Raw genomic sequence first — 19,269 nt, forward strand, 5'->3', positions numbered from 1 at the left:
CATAGACTTGCCTTGGAATTTGTTTTTCAGCAATAGATCATTATTAGTTAAAAAAAATTTCTAATGTTATTTAAATTGTTATCAACTGTGCTTTTCAGGATTATGCCTATGTACCCTATTATGTAAGACAGTGTATACGTGAAGTGCTACCCAAAACTGTTGTCAAACGTGATGAATGAAATGGGAAAGTTAATGAGAAGGATGAAAGAGGTTTTTTCCATGGACAAAAGCAAAAGAAAATTATGGAAATCAGCAAAAAATGCAGGCCCAGATTAGACTGGATTAATGAGCTTCAGCCAAAGCAGAAGTTCAACTTTTGCCAAAGCAAAGGACTCAGGAGTCTCCTGATCCTCACCTAGAAAGCTTCTATCTGAAATGAGCTTTTCCCTCCTCAATAGGTGAGTGATTCCACATTGACTTTTGCTCACCCACCCACCCACAAAAGCTGTTCTGCTTTTTGCCCTTTTTGTTGCTCTATATGAAGAGGTACAGCTGCCAAGAGAGAGCATCAGCTTGTGCAATTCTTAAGCTCTGAGCAGGTAAAGGCTTACTGACCCACAACAGCTTCTGCATCCTCCTGCAGGCTGTCTCGTTCTAGAGCAATCACGAGTTGCAGCACATTTCAGCTTCTATTTTTTTCTGCTGGGAAAAGTGATTCCAGACATAGTCTTGACATATTATACCACTGCAACACTGTTGAAGACTTCTTCCTTCTCGCAAACAGCAAAAATTTTAATTTTTGCAATCCATGGAAACTTAAAACTGAAAATAGGCAAAAATTCCTTTTCTTCTACATCACACGCCCTGTACTTTTACCACAGCATTACAAAATTCTGATTTGAATTAAGGGTCAATTTTGTACTATCTGAGACAACTGACATCACTTCAAGTTTCTTTAAAAAGAGTATCTACGTAGCATATACAGTTTAACTTTTTATGCTGAATAAAATCAAAGATATTCACTACTGCTTTAAATTGTATTCAATGTATTTTATTTTAGCCAGGCATGAGCCACTTCATGTTAAAGTAAAGCAACTAAATATTTTCTGAATTTGTTTGGTAACCTTAAATTCGGTGTTTTGCATGAGAAATAGCACAAGCAAATGTACACCCACAGATACCAGTGCACATAGTTGTCATGTACATTTTGTTATCAGTCTATTACCGTTTGTGTAACTTTGCCAAATATTAACAATTTAGACTGAAACGACTACTCCTCTTCTTCCATCATGCTGGAAAATTTTAGCAAACATAGTTCAGCTTTTTCTGAGGACGAGATTAAAATTAGTTTATCCAACCTCACACATCTTTCTACCATCATTAAATAGCTCCACCATCCTTTTTGGGCCAGAAATAAACTTGTGCAAAAAATTTGGAAGAATAAAGAAACAGGTTACCTGTGTTCATGAAAATAAACCTAGATTATGAGTTGTAAATCTGAGAAATAACTCATCATTTATGTATGATCTAGGGACTTCATAAAGATTTGCTCCAACCAACTGCTCAGCTGTACTAGGTGCACCCATTTTGATCAAAATATGAAACTATCTGTTACGAAGAAATAATTAAATGTTTATGCAGATCTGTGATGTACTCATGTTCACAGAATTGTCTGAGGGCCACCTTTTTCTTCTTCATGAATCTTTAAGACACTGCAAAGGCAGAATACTGTGTTGCCCTGCCTTTCAGCACTTCAACTTGTCAAGTCAACTGATATGAGTCTCAAATTGTTACAGAAGAGATCTAGGGCCGTGCCACTTAAAACTTCTCAATAATAGAAGACAGCTCAAGTGTTTTAATTTTAAGGAAAAAAAACCCCTTCTAGCCTGATCTACTGGAGAACTGTGCATCTATAAACCTCCAAATGCAGAATAAAAGCTTAAGATGGTATCTAATTGCAAATCATGTAGTTTAAACAATCAACGCATAAATCTCTTTGCAGAGAGGAAAGTCTGTGGCCTGAACAGAGAGACGTGCAAACTGGCCTCAGCTATTTACAGTAACGTCCGGGAAGCAGCTACTTCAGAGCATGAAAATGAATGCAGAACAGTACTTTTCTGACAGATTCTAAGGTACTAACACTGACTGCTTTCATATGCAATGGTCTGTAAGTTAAAAGACTAACATAAAGTAGTAGTACACACAGAAGTAAATGATCACTTTGAATTTAACATTCTCTGAAAATTATCATTATCAAAATAACATATTTTCAAGTCAGTCCTTTTAGAAACTCAGTACAATATTGTACATTAACTGCTTAGCAGAGACTGTGTCGCTGTAACACAGAATAAAATAAATTAGCTTTGAAAGATTCATGCTAAACTATTCTGTGATGTTAATAGAGCAGAAATAGATTCATTGTTCTAACACATTCATAGGTAAGATGAAAGGAATTTTTACTTAGCCAAGAGTCCAACATTTCTGTGCACGTAAGAATCATATTTTGAGATTAATGGCACATGCACTTTGTTTAAATAATGAACAGATATTATGGTAAGTGGAATCAGTGTACAAGAAGTAGACCTGTGTCCAATTAACAGTGATACCAAAGCACACAAAAATAGCTCTTTATATACAGAGCTCAAATGAGTGTATGTTAGAAGCATCACCCGTCTGTTAATTTGCAGTTGCCTTTGAAAATCCAGTGCCAAAACCTTTTAAAATATTAATCTTTGCTGGAGCCCCCTTTGATAGATTATGTAGAAATGAACAGGGTAGCCTCATGATGGTTTTGTTCATCTTCTTTGAGACCCCAGTATCGGAAAGCAAAGCATCCATCTCAAGCCAGGAATTGGGAAGTTTGAAAATCAGAATATGTCATCAATTCTTCTATTAGAAACAACTCTGCTCAAGATTAAACAAAACTTTGATAAGATGGCCTTATAAATATCCTACTTCTTCATGAACGGTCTTAGATATAGACTGAGACAAACTTAGTGTTAGTAAAGAGAAAAACAGACTGAGAAGCTCTACCTGCATAATGTAACTGTGAATTACTGCAAGACTTGATTCAACTACCAGAATTTTTCATCTCCTTTTACAGTAACTGAAATAAATAACGAAAGAATTTTTAGTTTCTTTGTAAAACAACTAAAAATGCAATGCTATTTGTCAGTGAAAGGTTTCTTGACAAAAGAAATGCTTTCATTGATTATCCTGAATTATAAATTATAGCTCTTTAATTCTTCCTCTCCTAAATGAATACTCTTCACAATCTAGCCTTACATGTCAGACAAAAAAGATGAAACGTTTATAATGGAAATTTAATTATAGTACAATTTTTGCCAGTTGTCATTCCAAAGTCATCTATAATTATGCTCAGGTCATTAAAAGTTATTTTCTTCATTTACTTGGCCAAACATGCCAGTAACACATTGGGTCATCCTCTCAAATTCAACGCTGTACAACAGTAATTAAGTAAATTATTGAATTTTTTGGGGGTGGTTTTTTTTTTAGGCTAATTGCAAACAAAACATCTCCAGAAACAGTCAAAACAAAGAGCAACTGACAGACAGTTGGATTTTTGTTTCCAAAGAATATACATTTTTAGAAATGAAAAGGCACTTTTGCATGTCAAGAGTAAACACTTATTATTGCCTTTTTGCTTTACATGCATTTTCCCATATGTATAATGCTAAAAGATAACAGTCCACTATAAACATCATTTTCTAATGCAGAATTTCTGTACCAAAATACCTTCAGAGAGCTTTCTGAAAAATATGATTCATGAATTAATGGATAATACTGAACTCTTCCTTTCCCAAAAGAAAACCCTCTTTTCTCCTCACCAGGAACTGGGTCAAGATTTAACAGAATGAATATGCATGAACTAAATGCACGGATAATTTTCAATATATTTAAAATAATAAAGAGTGCTCAAAGGATGGCATACATTGAAAGAGAGCTACGTGCAGACACCAGAAGCATACATTTGAAAACATAATTGTTAATGTATTTTAGATGGTTGGTCATATTTCTCACTCTAAAAGAGATCAACCTATGGATGAAAGAACACGAGTACTGAAATGCAAGAGCCCTAAATCATTAACTTCATTGGCAGTCTCATTTTAATCTCCATTTTATTCTTTTAATACAGTTCTTCCTGATAATGCTATGCATGGCATTTCCCAATTTTATTTCTTATTTCCTTTTAGATATTTAAGTAAGTGTTTGCTCAGTGTCTTCACAGTCAAATGTTTTATTTCCTTTGGGCCAGAATCCATCTAGCCACATAGGTGTGGAGTAGTGAAAAAGAATATAGAGCAGCTTTCCTTCCTCAAACATTCATCACCTGTAAGAGTCTGGAAGAATCTCAGTTCCACAGGGATGCCCCCCCCCATCTAACTAAAACACTCAGCACTAATCAGATGGATTACCAAACAAAACAATTCTTTTAAATGTATAGAAACGGAGGTCTAGCACTTTTCAAACTGTCTCAACTTTATTTTTCTGCAGCTGTAAACTGAAACATGATGCACACTTGCTGACCAGAAGAGATCCTTGGACTGTAGAGCAACATTACCTATTTACAGCACTTAAGTGACCTAGGATACTGAGGAGAAAGAGAGATTTTTTTTTTTTCTCCTCCAAATTCAGGATATTTCTTCACTGGGATCTGCCCTGACTTCAGGTCTCAAACTAGACACCTACTCTAAAGTTATATAAAGTTGTAATTGTAGTTTATGGCAAGAAGTAGTACCAGAAAAGCCAAAACTCACAGTACCAGTTCTTCCTTCTGAGAACCTTCAGGAGGTTGGACTGGATTCTGCACACAACAATTCTACATTTCTAAAACAAACAGCTTTGCAAAGCCAAAAGGCCTCCCAAGCATTGGACCAAAAAAAAAAAACCAAAAAAGCACCTGAGCAGTGTCATTGTTTGTTTTCCTTTGAAGTGAGGCAGAATTAACACACCATTCATTCTGCAAACCTTTGATTTCACTTTTTTGTAAGCAATTTTTTTTCTTTGAAAAAAACTTAAAAGTTCAAAATTAAATATCCCGGTGCTTCTACATAATTCCTAGATGTTTCATGCCTCACAGATGCTCTAATAGAATTTTGCTTTTACGTGTTTTTACAACTGGCCAAAGCTGCTGAGCAGGACAGCACGTGGTGTAACAGTCTCAAACAAAAGGGTGAGCCTTAAAATAATAAAAGAGCGGAGCATGCCTATCTGTTCATTTCCATCTCTCAATATTCTTTAAAACCATTAGCAAATTTCGTCCAAAATAAATAGTTTCAAATTTAAACAAATTTGACACAGTCCTGCCAGAATTTAATTCCAGAAGATGACAAAGAGGCCAACTAGTGCCCTCATTCAGGAGGCTCAGAGCAGACAAGCAGAAGTCTAACATCAAATACTTCATTTGATAGCAGATTCCTGGTTAATTGGGTGCTGCCTCTTGCCTTACATGTCTGTCATAAAGGAAAATGAGATTACCATCATAAGGTGGTGATAATTAGTGGACAACTTTTTCAGAAATCAGGCTTCTGTTGTCTATGGGACATCTTATTTTCCTGGCTTCTAACACAGATGGCTCAGAAGTTGGCTCAACTATTTTTTTAAATTACAAAACCTGTTCTTTAGAGTCTAAATCCCCTTTGGTCATAGGGGTGATACATTCATACATGTATAAGAAGGAGAAAGAGAAGTGGATTGATGCAGATATATGCATATGTATATACACACATACACACTCTTAGGCATGCATAATTATTTATTATTTTAGCCATTAATCAAAGAAGTAAATATACTTCGGCCACATCAAATGTATAAAAGATTTTGCTTTAGTTTTGGATTAAACCTTCTGCATTGACTAAGTCAGAGGAAAAGCCATGTTTTCCTGTCCCATTTGCTGATGTTTTTGTCAAAGGACCATAATGAAGTTAATGTTTGCCTATAACTGGAAGGCAGTATGGCATAACTGGATATGAACCTGGAATAACTGATGTGAAAATGGCCTTCAGAAGAGGGAAGAAAGTTCTCAGCAGAAAGTAGTTACAGATAAATTCAAGGCACTCGTAGAACTTCGGAAGGAAGGCATCTATACCCAAAGCATTTCCTGTTCCGTATTTCTAATTGCTTTTAGTAATGGAGTACTAATGTATTTATTTAAATCTGCGGTGATAATACTCTGAAAAGAGAGATCCAAAGCCTCCATGGAACAGTTCATGTTCAATTTGTTCAGAACAGAATAATACTAAGGGGAGTGCCCTACCAATATTTTTCACAAGTAATTTACCACTTCAATTAAAGGCGCCCATATACCAGTCTTTTGGTTATAACCAATATACTCCCAACTTGCTGGGTTTTCTTACTTCGTACCAAAAATTATTTCTGAATCAATATTTTTTCAGTGTGTGTTTTTTGAGGTTAACCTTATAATTAGTAAGAGACTGCAACAAATCTGGAGACGGAGATATGCCATAGGAGAAATCATATTATCAACATTTTCTTGATAATCATTATCTTTTTTTCACATTCTCTTTACCTGGTGGATGTGAAATTAATAATTTTGCCTCTCGGGTTTGCTCTAAGATGGTGAAGATTCATTTATCTCACAGAGCAGGTTAATTTCTTCCTCTGCAAATGTTTTGAAATGGGAATCTAATAAAGTGAAGAACTACATCTCCATTTATATGACTGCTTTTCACAGAACCAAAGACAATCTTACCTAGCAGTTCTTTTAACAAACATTCAGTTTCCACCCCTGTATTAATCCAGCTATAATTGTCAGGAAAGAATCCTAAATGCTGCTTCTTGTTATTATGAGGAGCTCCTCAAAACAAACCAATCTGAGAGTCAGGTTTCATACTCTGTGTCCTTATCATCACTAGAATGTGCCTACATTCCTCATAAACTCCAGCGTGTGTCAGAGAGAATGCCAAGAGACACAGGTCTTTGCAGGAGTTTTCCTGCCCTCTTCCTGCCCTTCCCCTTTAGGTGGTGGGGAAGGAAACGTTCTGTTCCTCCAGTGAGACCTCTGGATGCTGTAACTGAATCAAAAATACATATTTAGGGAGTGATGAAGCCACAAAAGTGCAGGGATTAGTAATTTCTACGTGACACCAGCTGATGTTAGGAAAAGCGTTTGTGTGCACAGGCTGAAGATCCACTGAACTGAGAACCCACCTGCGATTTCCCCTGCGAAGGAAAGACACACTTGAGATGCAAGGGCAGACACCCTGATACTGTTTTATTTTCTGAGAAAAATGTTTATTTTTCCCTATTGTTGGCAACCACAAATCTGAGGAGGCATCCAGAATGACGCAGTAGAACTCAAACTTTTGCCTATGATAAAGAGTCTTCCCATCACGCTGTACCTCACTGTCCACACAGCCTCAGGGAACGACAGGAACATGTTGGAGAGATCATTATACGTCCTTGCTTGTGAAAGCAGAGTCCAGGAGAATTTAATAGACACCATGGTGACAGCTCCTCTTCCCAGAGTTTGGCAGAAACTCAGAATCACAGAATGGTTGAGGTAGGAAGGGTCTGGTCCATATGGACCAACCATCTCCTACCCCACTCTTGCTCAAGCAGGGCGAACTAGAGCAGGCTGCTCAGCAACATGTTAAGACAGCTTTTGAATATCTCCACTGCTCTCCCCACACCTACCAAACCATTTCATTGCAGAAGGCTATCAGGTTCATTAAGCATGGCTTCCCTTTCTGAATTCATGCTGACTTCTGATCATGTTTTTGTCTTTCGTGTGCTTGGAAATAGTTTCCAAGATTGGTTGTTCCATCACCTTTCCAGGGATTATGGTGAGGCTTACCAGCCTGTAGTTCCCTGGGGCTTCCTTCTTGCCCTTCTTGAAGATAGGAGTGGCACTTGTTGCAGCTGCATTTGCTGCCATTTATTGCATATTTTTTTTGCTTTCATGGACTTAAAGGTCTCCCAGAGGGGAATTCTAGACTGTGAGATGAAGAAGAGGAGAACTGGACTGAAAGAGATTTTTTTTAATGGGAGGAATTTGGATTATTTGTTTTTTCTTGACCCAAAATCTCCAATAACACAAAGGAAGTCTGTTCTGTAAGCCAGCATCAGAGACATCAGCTCAGTAAGGAACAACTTGGGTGATTGTTTCCAGGCAAGTGGCTGCCAAGGAAGAACTTCCATATAGTAATCATAGCTGGACATAATTTGTGTTTTCAGTAGAGACCTTTCCAAGAAGATGCTGCTTTTTTTGTTTGTTTGTTTCCTAACCAGAGGTAAGTGACAACTTACACAGAGACATGGACATACATCCACTACGTAATATTTTATTGGAATTATATTGAAATCTATCAGCTTACCTTCTTCACATCCAAAAGCTGTGATATACCTGCTACACTGCAGAAAAACCAATACTAGCTTTTACTCTTGTGAGAAAGTGAACCTTATATGGGAATGATTTGTGTATCAGAAAGGCATTAGGAGAAAGGACAATACAGTAGGTATTCTTCATTTCGAATTTCTATTAAAACTTTAACTTATTAATCCTTTCACAATAAAACCATACCTGAAATGTAAGTTCACTGTGAACTTCTTGTTTTGATAAATCAATGCAATTTCCTACTAAAGTTTATTACAGCTTCAGGTTTGGAATGGTGACTTTAGAAATACCACTGAACTTTTCCACGGAAAATAAAATGGTGCAATATCTGCAGAGCTCCTCCTCAGGGTTCAGGTGCCTGTGATCTGAGGTCTAGCTCTGATTCAACACAGCTGCACAACCTTGGTTCAAACTTCTGAGAGAACTGCTAAGTTCTGAGAAAGAGCTGTAGTAAAGAACCTGCAGTACAGCTTCAAGTTGACGTTTTCTTATGATCACAAAACTAAGTGACGTGAAGACTTTTTATATGACTAAAAAAAATAAACCTGTTCGCAAGCAGTCCTCCAAGGTATAACAACAAGAAGGAAGAACTTAATTCCCAGTGCCACTCTTCTCTTGAGGCAAAAAGGTCAAAAGACCCAAAGAAGCCTGCAAGGACAGAGAAAGGAGGCTGCCATTTCAACCTAGAGAAGTTCTTAGGCAGGAACTCATCTTTCCTCCTAGTGATACAGAATTGGGAAGGGCATGGAAATAAGCAGCAAGTACCACTGAGATTCAAGACAGGCTAGGGCATGAACACTGACAAAGGGAAAGACTAACTACAGAATTAATGACAAAAGAAGAGGAGAGGGTAGAAAATGGGGAAGACTAACTGCAGAGATGATTGAGTATTCAGAAACTCATACATTAGGGGCTGCAGACTGTCCATCTTGTAGGCCCTGCTGAGTGCTCCATGTACTGGGGCAGAAGGAAAGTGCTGGCACAAAGTATGATCTGGTGTACCTGAGCACGTTGGCTTGGCACGCAGGGTTCACAACAGCTGCTGGCCCATATTACCTGCCTAAAAATACTTTTGTCTGTTGCAACCTGATGCAGTTAGAGAGTATAAGACAGCAAAATACAGTATGATTTGTAGGGACTATCTAAAATGGCTAGATGGGGAAGATTAAGAGTTCTATACTTTGGCTTTGGATCAGGCTACAATTTTCTACAGAGTGAAGCTATGTTACCTATGCGAATACTGTATTTCCATATTACAGACCTTATAAGCTCAGAAGTTCTGCACCTCTTTTAGCAACGAAAAGGAGGAAACAGGGAACTTAGATAACATTCCCAAGTAAAAATCAGGTTGTGTTCTGGTCCACATCTGATCATTTTCAGGATCTGGTAACAGGCGATGAGGTCTGAATTGATCAGAGGGAAGAGGATGCTCATTCTATCAGTGAGCATTTTGGCACATTTCATTTTTCTCACAATGCCATTTTATGTCAGTGGGCAGCACAGAACTGGTAAAGTAACTCTGACACCTTGGGAAATCACCCAGCTGAAGCCAAAGCAGTGAGCAAAATGAATAAAAGAAAAAGAATTATCTTCAAGAGTGGAGATTTAAAGAATTCCTCTGCTCTGTTCTTCCAGATTGTAATGAGCCTTCCAGGAGTAACAGACAGTTTACAACTAACCTGCAGCAGTGATTCAAGAGCTCAGTTGTGCTGGGAGTAACAGCTTTCCTCCTGACAAGCTCAGGTGATGGTGTAGAGGAGACAGCAAAATGAACTATGTTCATTAAAACATTCCTCTTACTTCCTTGTATGAGGAACGTGTGACTTCTCTGCCTGGAAAATTATTGGTTAAATTCACAGTGATTATTTTTCCAGATACTCCAGGGCAATAATTGTGTCTTAGTACAGAGAAATAGAGTTCTGCCCATTAAAAAAAACACCACAATTTGGGGATAGTCCATCAGAAGTTTCTTTCATGGCAGTCCTTTTATTTATTAAGTTCCAGTAGAGTCTTCTGGTTCAGGGAAGGACAAGATGGTAATTTTCTAGGTTTATTCCAAATATCACAATGAAAAAAAAAAAACCCCAAAACCACAACAAAACAACATGATGAAAAAAAGGCAACAATTTTCCCTAGAAAGCCATTTTCATGCACCAAAGGATTCTCAGTCTACTTCAGTAACTACTGACTCTCAGATCCTCGATCTTATTATATCCCGTATGGCAGAGCCACTGTTGGTTCTGCGCTTACATTCAAAGTTTCTTTGGTTCAAATATTTGTGCAGCTATTTAGCTGCTGTCAATGGCTGGGTGGTTGAGGTCTCCATAGCAGTGGTTGGTATTGCACGTCTGACACCGTGGTGCCAGTCTTATTCCTCAGAGAACAGTGTCTAAAGTGTAAAAGATTCTGATATCCTGACCCTAAATAACTCTAATTGTGGGCGACTACTCTGGAATTCTCATTTTACTACTCTACCCGAGTGAAAATGTACATCAGAGTCATCTGAAAAATACTGTATAATGGAAATATTCTGTCATGTATCTCCTGATGAATTTTCTTCCCATGTCCCCCCACCCCCTTTTTATTTTCAATGGCAGCTCTCTTCTTGGTTCATAAGACCCTATGAGACAGCTGTGGGAAGAGGGAACAACTGGTGATTCAAATTCCAGACAACCTGCGGAGGAACTCTGTTTCAGACCTCGAAATGAGAAAATCCCATTCTTTTAAGTCTGTCTCAAATGTGGTTCACAATGGCCAAAACTCATTAAATCCTCCTTTTTCAAACCTGAACTCCATGTTCTAGGTTAAATCTAATGCAGACCTGAATATGATTCCTCAACCTTCCTGAACATTACACTGAAAAAGCACTTAGATTTATATCACACTTCATCAAAAGGAAGCAAAGCACTTTAGAAAGCATGTAACTGCTCCACTGAGGGTGATGCAGCCAAGTCTGGAGAGAATTTTTTTTTCTTTGCATTCTAATTATAGATGCTTTTATTTACTAAAGTTACAGATAGGGGTTGTCTATTACAAGCCTTTGAGATCTCATTTTGCTAAAATGAAAACATATTTCAAATGCTTTGGAGAACTATTAAGATTATTGAATGTCTAGCATACTGCTTCAACTCTCTGAGTGGTTCACTAGACCTCAAGGGAACAGCCAAGCAGCATACAATTATCACAGTAATTAAAAAGGTGCAATGACTCTTCTCTTAAAGACTCCTGTTTTATTAATTCTATGGTATGCTTTGGAGACTGGCATTATTTTACTCCTACCCAGCTTAATTATACCGTCATTAGTTTATCAGCACCTCTTTTTAAGCCCTTGGGCCAGTTATTAGCATGTCACTTGTTAACAGTTAACCAATAACCACTACACCTTCAAAGCAGGATCTTCTGCTATAAAAAAGCTGATTTGTAGAGACAGATTTTATATTATCATTCAATTTAAATTTTTCAGCCATCGCTTTCTGCTTTTAATTTAAGGGGGCTACTGTTTAGCTTAATGAAAACATAAATACTGCTGATGTATGACAAGACATTACCAGGTAATAAAATATTTCCAGTACACAGTGGTTTATGAGACCGAATGCATGTTTCAGTACTCAATGGTATGTACCACTGAAAACACCAGAAAGCATATGATGTTCTTAAATACAACTAAAATTCTGGATTTCTCCATCTACTGGGTCTGGCTGGGATGGAGTTAAGGATTTCCATCACAGCAGCCTGCATGGTGCTGTGTTTTGGATTTGTGACTAAAACAAGGCTGATAACACACCAGCACTTTGAATGTTGCTGAGGAAGTGCTTGCACAGCCTCAAGGCTTTCTCTTTTTCTCACTCCACCCCCCAGCAGGTAGACTGGAGATGGACAAGAGGCTGGGAGGGGACACAGGGGGACGGCTGACCCAACCTGATCGAAGGAATATTCCATACCATACGATACCAGCAATCAAAGCTCAAGAAAAGGAGGAAGACGGGGAATGTTCACTATTATGGCATTTGTCTTCTTGAGTAACTACTATACACACCGACGCCCAGCTTCCCAGGGAGTGACTAACATCTGCCCGCCTATGGGAAATAGTGAATAAATTTCTCATTTTGCTTTGCTTGTGAATGCGGTTTTTGCTTCACCTATCAAACTGTCTTCATCTCAGACCATGAGTCTTCTTGCCTTCCTTCTATTTTCTCCCTGTCCCATGGCAGAGGTGACTGAATGGCTGCGTGGGCTCTTGGCTGCCACACAGGCGTCAACCCCTCCCATGCGCTGACCCTTCAGTACAGACGAGCTCACTGACACAGCACCCACTGTCACATTATCTCACCATGTAAGCAGATGGTCAAACTATGAGAAAAACTGTTTCATTTTAAAATAACTCAAGTATTTCTGTTATTAAATAAACACTTAGCTTGTCTAGACAGGTAATTTTACATTATTATGAGGCATAGTGACCCAGAAATCCTCCTGAAGGGAACTCTAATTGATTTTTATGCCTCACTTTTGACTAAGCTGAAATTATCTTAGTCTAGTAAAGAAAATCTTATAACTACTAAATACTTAACTATTATTATAACTTAACTGTACTGGTTTTTGCTATTTTTCCATTATGTATTTCTTTCCAGCAATGAAAGGAAGAAAAAAAAAAAAAACAACAAAAAAAGAATATCAAAGAGTTAGTTCTTGTATAAGCTAGCATCTTCAGAACATAATACTGGGATTCTGACAGCAACTATATTGCATTCTATGTTTGACATCACACCAATCCATTCAACTGAAATGCCATTTAGCCACTGACAGGTGGTCAGGTAACTTTACAAATCTTCATTTTCATACACAACGGAAATACTTCATTATTTCTGTTGAAGTATGTAATTTTTCCTGTTAAAAAGACAAATAACATCAAGCTGTTCTTTAAAAGATAAGAATCAATAAGATAATACCATTTGCTTAGACCCATTTCCTCTAGGTACACTTCTGCCTATCTTCTACAAACTTCACTGCAGCAGAAAGAAGATTCAAAATATTGGGTGAAAATACTAATGACCAAAAAAAAAAAAATCCAGGTCACAGTATACTCTATTATTTTCTGAGCAGTTAAATCCCAAATTAATATCACTGCCACTGTTCCTGAAAATTACTGTACAATTGCTTTTGTATAATAGGTCTGCTTTGTATCTTTTTGCAGTAAGAGGTCAGCACTATTAATTATAACATCCAAAACAGGAGCCAGGACTGCTATACAGCGCCACAAATCACACTATCTCATTTAATGAAAAGACATGCTATCAGTCACTCAAGAAAGCAGTCCTTTGCTAAACCTCATCTGCTAATTGAGCCTTAACAGTGCATACTTTTGCTGGTACACACAGGATCTCTTTCCACTTTATCTACAACTTTGATCTAACTGACACTGAAAAAAAGGAAGGGAAAAAAAAAAAGGAAAAAAGAAACTTTATCCAAAACAAACAAAGTTCTTACCAAGCGTGGGATACTAGGCAATAGGGGAAAAAGAAAAAAAAAAAAAAAGAAAAAAAAAAAAAAAAAGAGATGAACTAACCTGACACTCAAACATACACCGGCAAGAGAGGCATGTAATGATATGGATTCTTTATACAGCGCTCTACACTGACCGCTTTAAGACATGCAGAGGTACAATCGATTTCATCTACAATCCACAGTGGCTCTGAAGGTCGGTTTCAAGGTCAGCATAGCTGGCAAATGCTAACAGCTTATACTCGAAAGCATTCAGTCTTAATTCCTGCAGCCTGCTGGTTTAAGGTAGACAGTAAAAACTGCTAGTGCAGTAACTTACTTTTTCAACCCTAGAAAGATGCTTACAACTTTCCAATCACTTTTAAGTACTCACCAGCACATTTTGTTCTTGTTTTGAGAGCTGGGCCAGGAGATCCCGTTCCTCCTTCACCTGGTCTTGTAAGTAACACGCTGATTTCATATTCTGTGTCAGGATCCAGGTGCCCAATCTTATAGCTTGTGGAGTCCACAGGTTGTATGTCATACCAGCTTCCACTTGAAGTTCGATACTCAACTTCCCTTTGAATGATGGGCCCATCCCCATTGATGGAATTGGCATTCAACTGTATCCACAGGTAAGTTGCGCCGACTGAGGACAGCTGAGGTGGAGCAATGGGAACTGGTGGCTCTGAAGCACAAGTTATAAAAAGCAGCAATGATTATACTGGCATGTTTTCTGCTTCTAAAATGTTCAAATAAACAGTGGGTCTTGTGCTATCTTAGAGCTGAAGATTGCATAAAAATATGGATGTGAAGAAGTCATCACTAGAGATTAATTTATTTCCAATAAACTGCGATATGCAAACTTTTGCTTATGCACTTGAAGACTTGAACATGAAGCTTTTGTTTTATACCATGTAACTTCAAACTGCATGCAACTGCAATTCTATTCACTAGACAAAATGGCAAATTTTAACTTCCAATTTAAAAAGAAAGATGATCAAAATACAGTTTTTACTGGATGTAAATAGAATTTCTACTCAAAACTAACATTCTTAAGCCAAAAATTGATATTGTGGTCTATTCTTAGACATAGTCAGAACAGTGATTTCTGCATTAAATGAATTTTTTACTCATTATTTCTCTGGGACTGTACTACTCAAGTCTTCAGATTTTCAGACTTCTATGTAAGTAGAACAAATACAGTATTTTTTCAAGTCCTATATCCTGATTAAACAGAAAAAGCTTCTAAATGAGAGCTCAGGGAATTCTTGAGTCTTTACTATACCTCTGACTCTATTTCATCTAATGGCTTATTTTCACTAGCTACCACACAGAAGCAGTACGTTGTCCCACAGAGCAAGTATGTGTGTGACCTCCTGATAGTTTGCATTCTAAAGATTTTTAAACTGAGCAAAATTTTTAAACCACTTCTATTTATTACATGACAGACATCTCATTTTAAATTAGACTGCAGAAAAAAAATTTGCAGACATCATCTCTTTTTAAAGGTAAATAACAAATTCCTTTTTTCCTATTGATTAACCAGGAAATTACTCTGCTGTTTCATGCATCACATCTGCAAAAAAATCACCTTCCCATTGGTTAAATATATTCAGGTAGAATGAAACCAGGCCACTGTATTAAGGCACTGTTTGATCCAATATTCTTAACATATCTATCAGCAAACACTGCCACCTTCTTAAGGCTGCAGGGAATACCTAATGAACGTAAAACAACTGTTTCCCTTAAGCTGTAAGTTCAGATTTATTCTTTTCTGCTAACCATTTCCCAAAGTGTTGAGACATAGGTAGTCAAACAGAAAAAAAGTTGAATTTATATATTTCATCATTTTCTCAAAGACAGAGTTAAAGCAAAGAACATAAATGAATGAAGAACAAGGAATAAAGGAACTCTGGAAATAAGTATTAATATTTCCTAAGAAATAGTAGAACTGCTATTTTAACAAACCTGTAATTATCCTGTGTTATGCTACCTTTTTCATTTAGAGAAATAGTACCCAACTCACAGAGCACTAGGTATGATGATTAGCTATGCCTCAGGTAGAAGGTGTTTCTAATTAGCACCGTACACTTGTATGTAAGCTTTAATCTGTGCAACCTGTTAGCAATTGCTGAAATACGACATCAGAAGACAACAAACAGGCATCAGCGTTATATTTTTTCTTCTTAACAGAACTAATTGATTACTGTCATGAAGAACATGACACAGTGGGCAACACTTCAGAATGCCTCCAAAGACATCTACTAATTATTACTGATTACAGGAGATATAAAAAGAGCTTAATATATTGTGCTAGATTCCAGTACCTAAAGAAAAGAATATTGTTTACATTTTGAAATCACTAGGGAAAACACTGTTATATGTCAGTGGCAATATAAATGCAAACTGATGTCATCCTTCGGGTTAGACATATACTGCAGTTTTATTGAAATTATTGTTCCTGAAGTATATAAACTATGGCTTCATAAAGCGATAGCATGTCTGGAAACAGTTCTGACTTGACTCAAAATGATTTAGCATCAATTTAAATCATTAGGCTGTTTTGTGAACCAAGACATGAAATGGAACTTTTATAGAGCATCCTAAGGCATTTACTTAGCCATGCTGAAAGAACAGTTAATTACTTCCAAGTTTCAAATGCTACTAAAGGCTGTTGAAGTGCCATTCAAAATGCAAACTCAGGAGTTAGGTCACCAAGGTTAGTGGTTACACCAATTCATTCCAAGTATTACAAGTACTTGAAGCAGACAGTATTTTATTGTCTTTTTATCCCTCGGGGCTTATTTTTCATTCCTTTGTGACCAAAGTGCAAAAGGTTAATGTAAGCTGCATGATTTGAGCAAAGCCTGCATATACTGCAGCTTAATACTAGTAATGTAGTTTAATACTACAAGTAGTCTTCTTACCAGAGTTTGAGTTTACATTAAAAGAACCTTTCATTACAAATACGATGCTCATTATGAAGTGATTGGTTAAAAACACGAGACCCAGAGTTAAGCAGACACTTTAATACAAACGGTGTACTACCAAATATAATGAGCCGATTTCATGACTAAAGCATGAAAGTTGTTCTTCTTACTTATTCATTTATTCCCCCTTTAGGCAAAACGATTTAGTTTTTTTAGGATACTGAGGACTTTGAGTCACTTAATCAGGTAAGTACCAGACAGCAGCACCATTTTTTCACTAAAAGCAGTTTTACTGGTGGCCACCGGAGTAGTCTCAAATAAATCCCATGCAAAGTGTTTTTTGATTAATATCTTTATGAAAATGGTACAATAGACCTGTGATTTTACAGCTGTGTACATTCAAGGAAGGAATTTCAAGCGATTGCAGAAACAAGTTTATGGTTTAGCTTAGAGGAGTTCTTCCTTGTAGATCTGTCTTGAAACAGAAGCAAACAAAGCTGTTCAGTACTGTGAAACCCTCTAAAGATAGGCTTTTAAAATAGAATATTAACTCAAACAAAGAAGGTAAGTTTATCCATGATTTCAAATTTAATGCTTTTGAGACTTTGGACAGACAGGTGACCTCTTTTTGATTTCTGTGACAAATGGCAATGGGTATCATCTCTTCTGGAAAGAAAACAGTCGCCACCATACAAAGCCAGAGGTTACTGCAAACAACATAAAGTTGTAGGCAGATGCTCTAATGTCACCCTACGTAAATGGATCATTTACAGTAAATATGAGAAAAAGAAAAAGCCATTTTAAGAGCAGCCCTTCTCTTATACAGAGGATAAAAACAAATTTAGCCATACATGCATATAAACTATTTATCCTTATGTTTCTACATTAATTGGAAATGGAACAGTAACTGCTTTATTTACACTTCTTTGTACTTTAAATTATACAGATTTTCCAAATATTTTCTACAAGATCCTAACATCCACGTGTTGTGGAGACCTTTTAAAATTTTAATAGAGAGGGGAAAGGCATCACACAGATATGCCAGTGGAGACAATATAAATCTCTGAGATTTAAGCGAGTTGTATCATAGAACACAAAAAAGGGCCATTTCTTCTCTGTGGCTCAAACAGCTAACTTGAAAAATGAAAAAATCTACTTCAATAGTAACGATAACATTTTTTTAAATTTTTCTTTTGAGGTAAGAGAGTGGGAGAATGGAACCATGCTACATTTGCAGCAGAATAGCGAAGCGACATCTACCCTGCAAGGTTGTTTTTTTTTTTAATTAAATAGTAACTGTAAGAAAGATAATGCCACGATATTCCCAGGATACTGCTGAGCACATCGTGAGCAGGTGAAGTGATAAAAATAAGGTATCAATCATTTCTGATGCTATGTCCACATTAATAATGTCATAACTATCATAAAACTAATCAAACAATTATGATTTTATAGTTTTGAAATCAACTAAACATTTTTAAGAATTTTTTTCTTCCATTTCCCTCTCTGTTTTGTTTTTCTTATACATATATATTATTATTGTCCTCTTTTAAGCACGCAAATGATCCCATCCCTTTGGAAACACTGGAGAGCAGTGCCATTTTGCAGCATTTAATTGTGGATAAAGGGCAACAAATACTCCCACTGATGACAAAAGACACAGCAATGATTTTGGAACACCACAGCTCTTCATGCAATATTTTTTTCAAAAATGTCTTTAAATAATTCCTGCCAAAGCATTTAATTATTTAATTAAACGATACCTCTAAATAGTATGATGCATAACACATGAGCTGATTTCAGAGTATTCCTTTGCTCCCCTGTACAGACAGTTCCCTTTTCCACCGGCCTCAGCCCCCATCCTCATTCCTTACATACATATATATGTATGTAAGCACATACATATTTTTGCACACGCATGTAATGTATACAAATTGGAGACTTTAACTCAGAGAAGTCTCCATTGTACATAACAGAATGGTGGTTTTGGTGGGGTATTTTTAGTAGCTTGTAAAAAACGCCCAGATTTTTACGGGAACAGAAAAACAGAAGTATTCTTGACACAACTATTACCCTCCAAAAAAAGAGTTCCTGCTTCAAAGCTTGGAGTCTTCAGCACTTTCCTATGGAAAGTTTGCTAAGACAGCTGAACTACCTCAACTGTTTTGGTTGGAGGTTTTCTCAAATGCTCACACTGGAAAATATCAGCCTGAAGCCAGTTTGCCAAAATATAAGCATCTGAAAGCAGGACCTAATGACAGGAATGTCAGGCATGCATAAAACCATAAAAATAAGTCCTAATGCCACCACTCTTTGTAAAAAGGAGTACAGACAGATTGATGGATCCAGCATGGAAGGCTGTTTGGCAGAGAGAGAAAACAGACATTAAGCACCTGTGGGTACCTAATGCATGAGAACAACTGATAAAACAGATAAGCAATCTTTAATATCTTCTTACTATGTCTTGATCTCAAAATGATTTTGCCCTCCAGAATAAATTCTTTTCTCTAGAGGTCCAGAAGAGGTTTGGTTCTGTTCCTG

The 19,269-nt window shown here is 37.0% G+C and overlaps 1 protein-coding gene across 7 annotated transcripts in view; it reads right to left on the reverse strand.

The window, feature by feature from the left end:
- The window catches only part of PTPRM (protein tyrosine phosphatase receptor type M), a 472,021-nt gene that overhangs the window by 264,795 nt on the left and 187,957 nt on the right, over positions 1-19,269 (reverse strand). For all 7 annotated transcript variants that reach the window (XM_065629988.1, XM_065629983.1, XM_065629982.1 and 4 more), the window contains exon 7: positions 14,190-14,483. In XM_065629988.1, coding sequence (XP_065486060.1) covers positions 14,190-14,483 — 294 coding nt within the window. The remainder of the gene's footprint in view (positions 1-14,189; positions 14,484-19,269) is intronic.

The sequence above is a fragment of the Caloenas nicobarica genome, chromosome 2, assembly GCF_036013445.1.
Source record: "Caloenas nicobarica isolate bCalNic1 chromosome 2, bCalNic1.hap1, whole genome shotgun sequence".
Classification (NCBI taxonomy): Eukaryota; Metazoa; Chordata; class Aves; order Columbiformes; family Columbidae; genus Caloenas; species Caloenas nicobarica.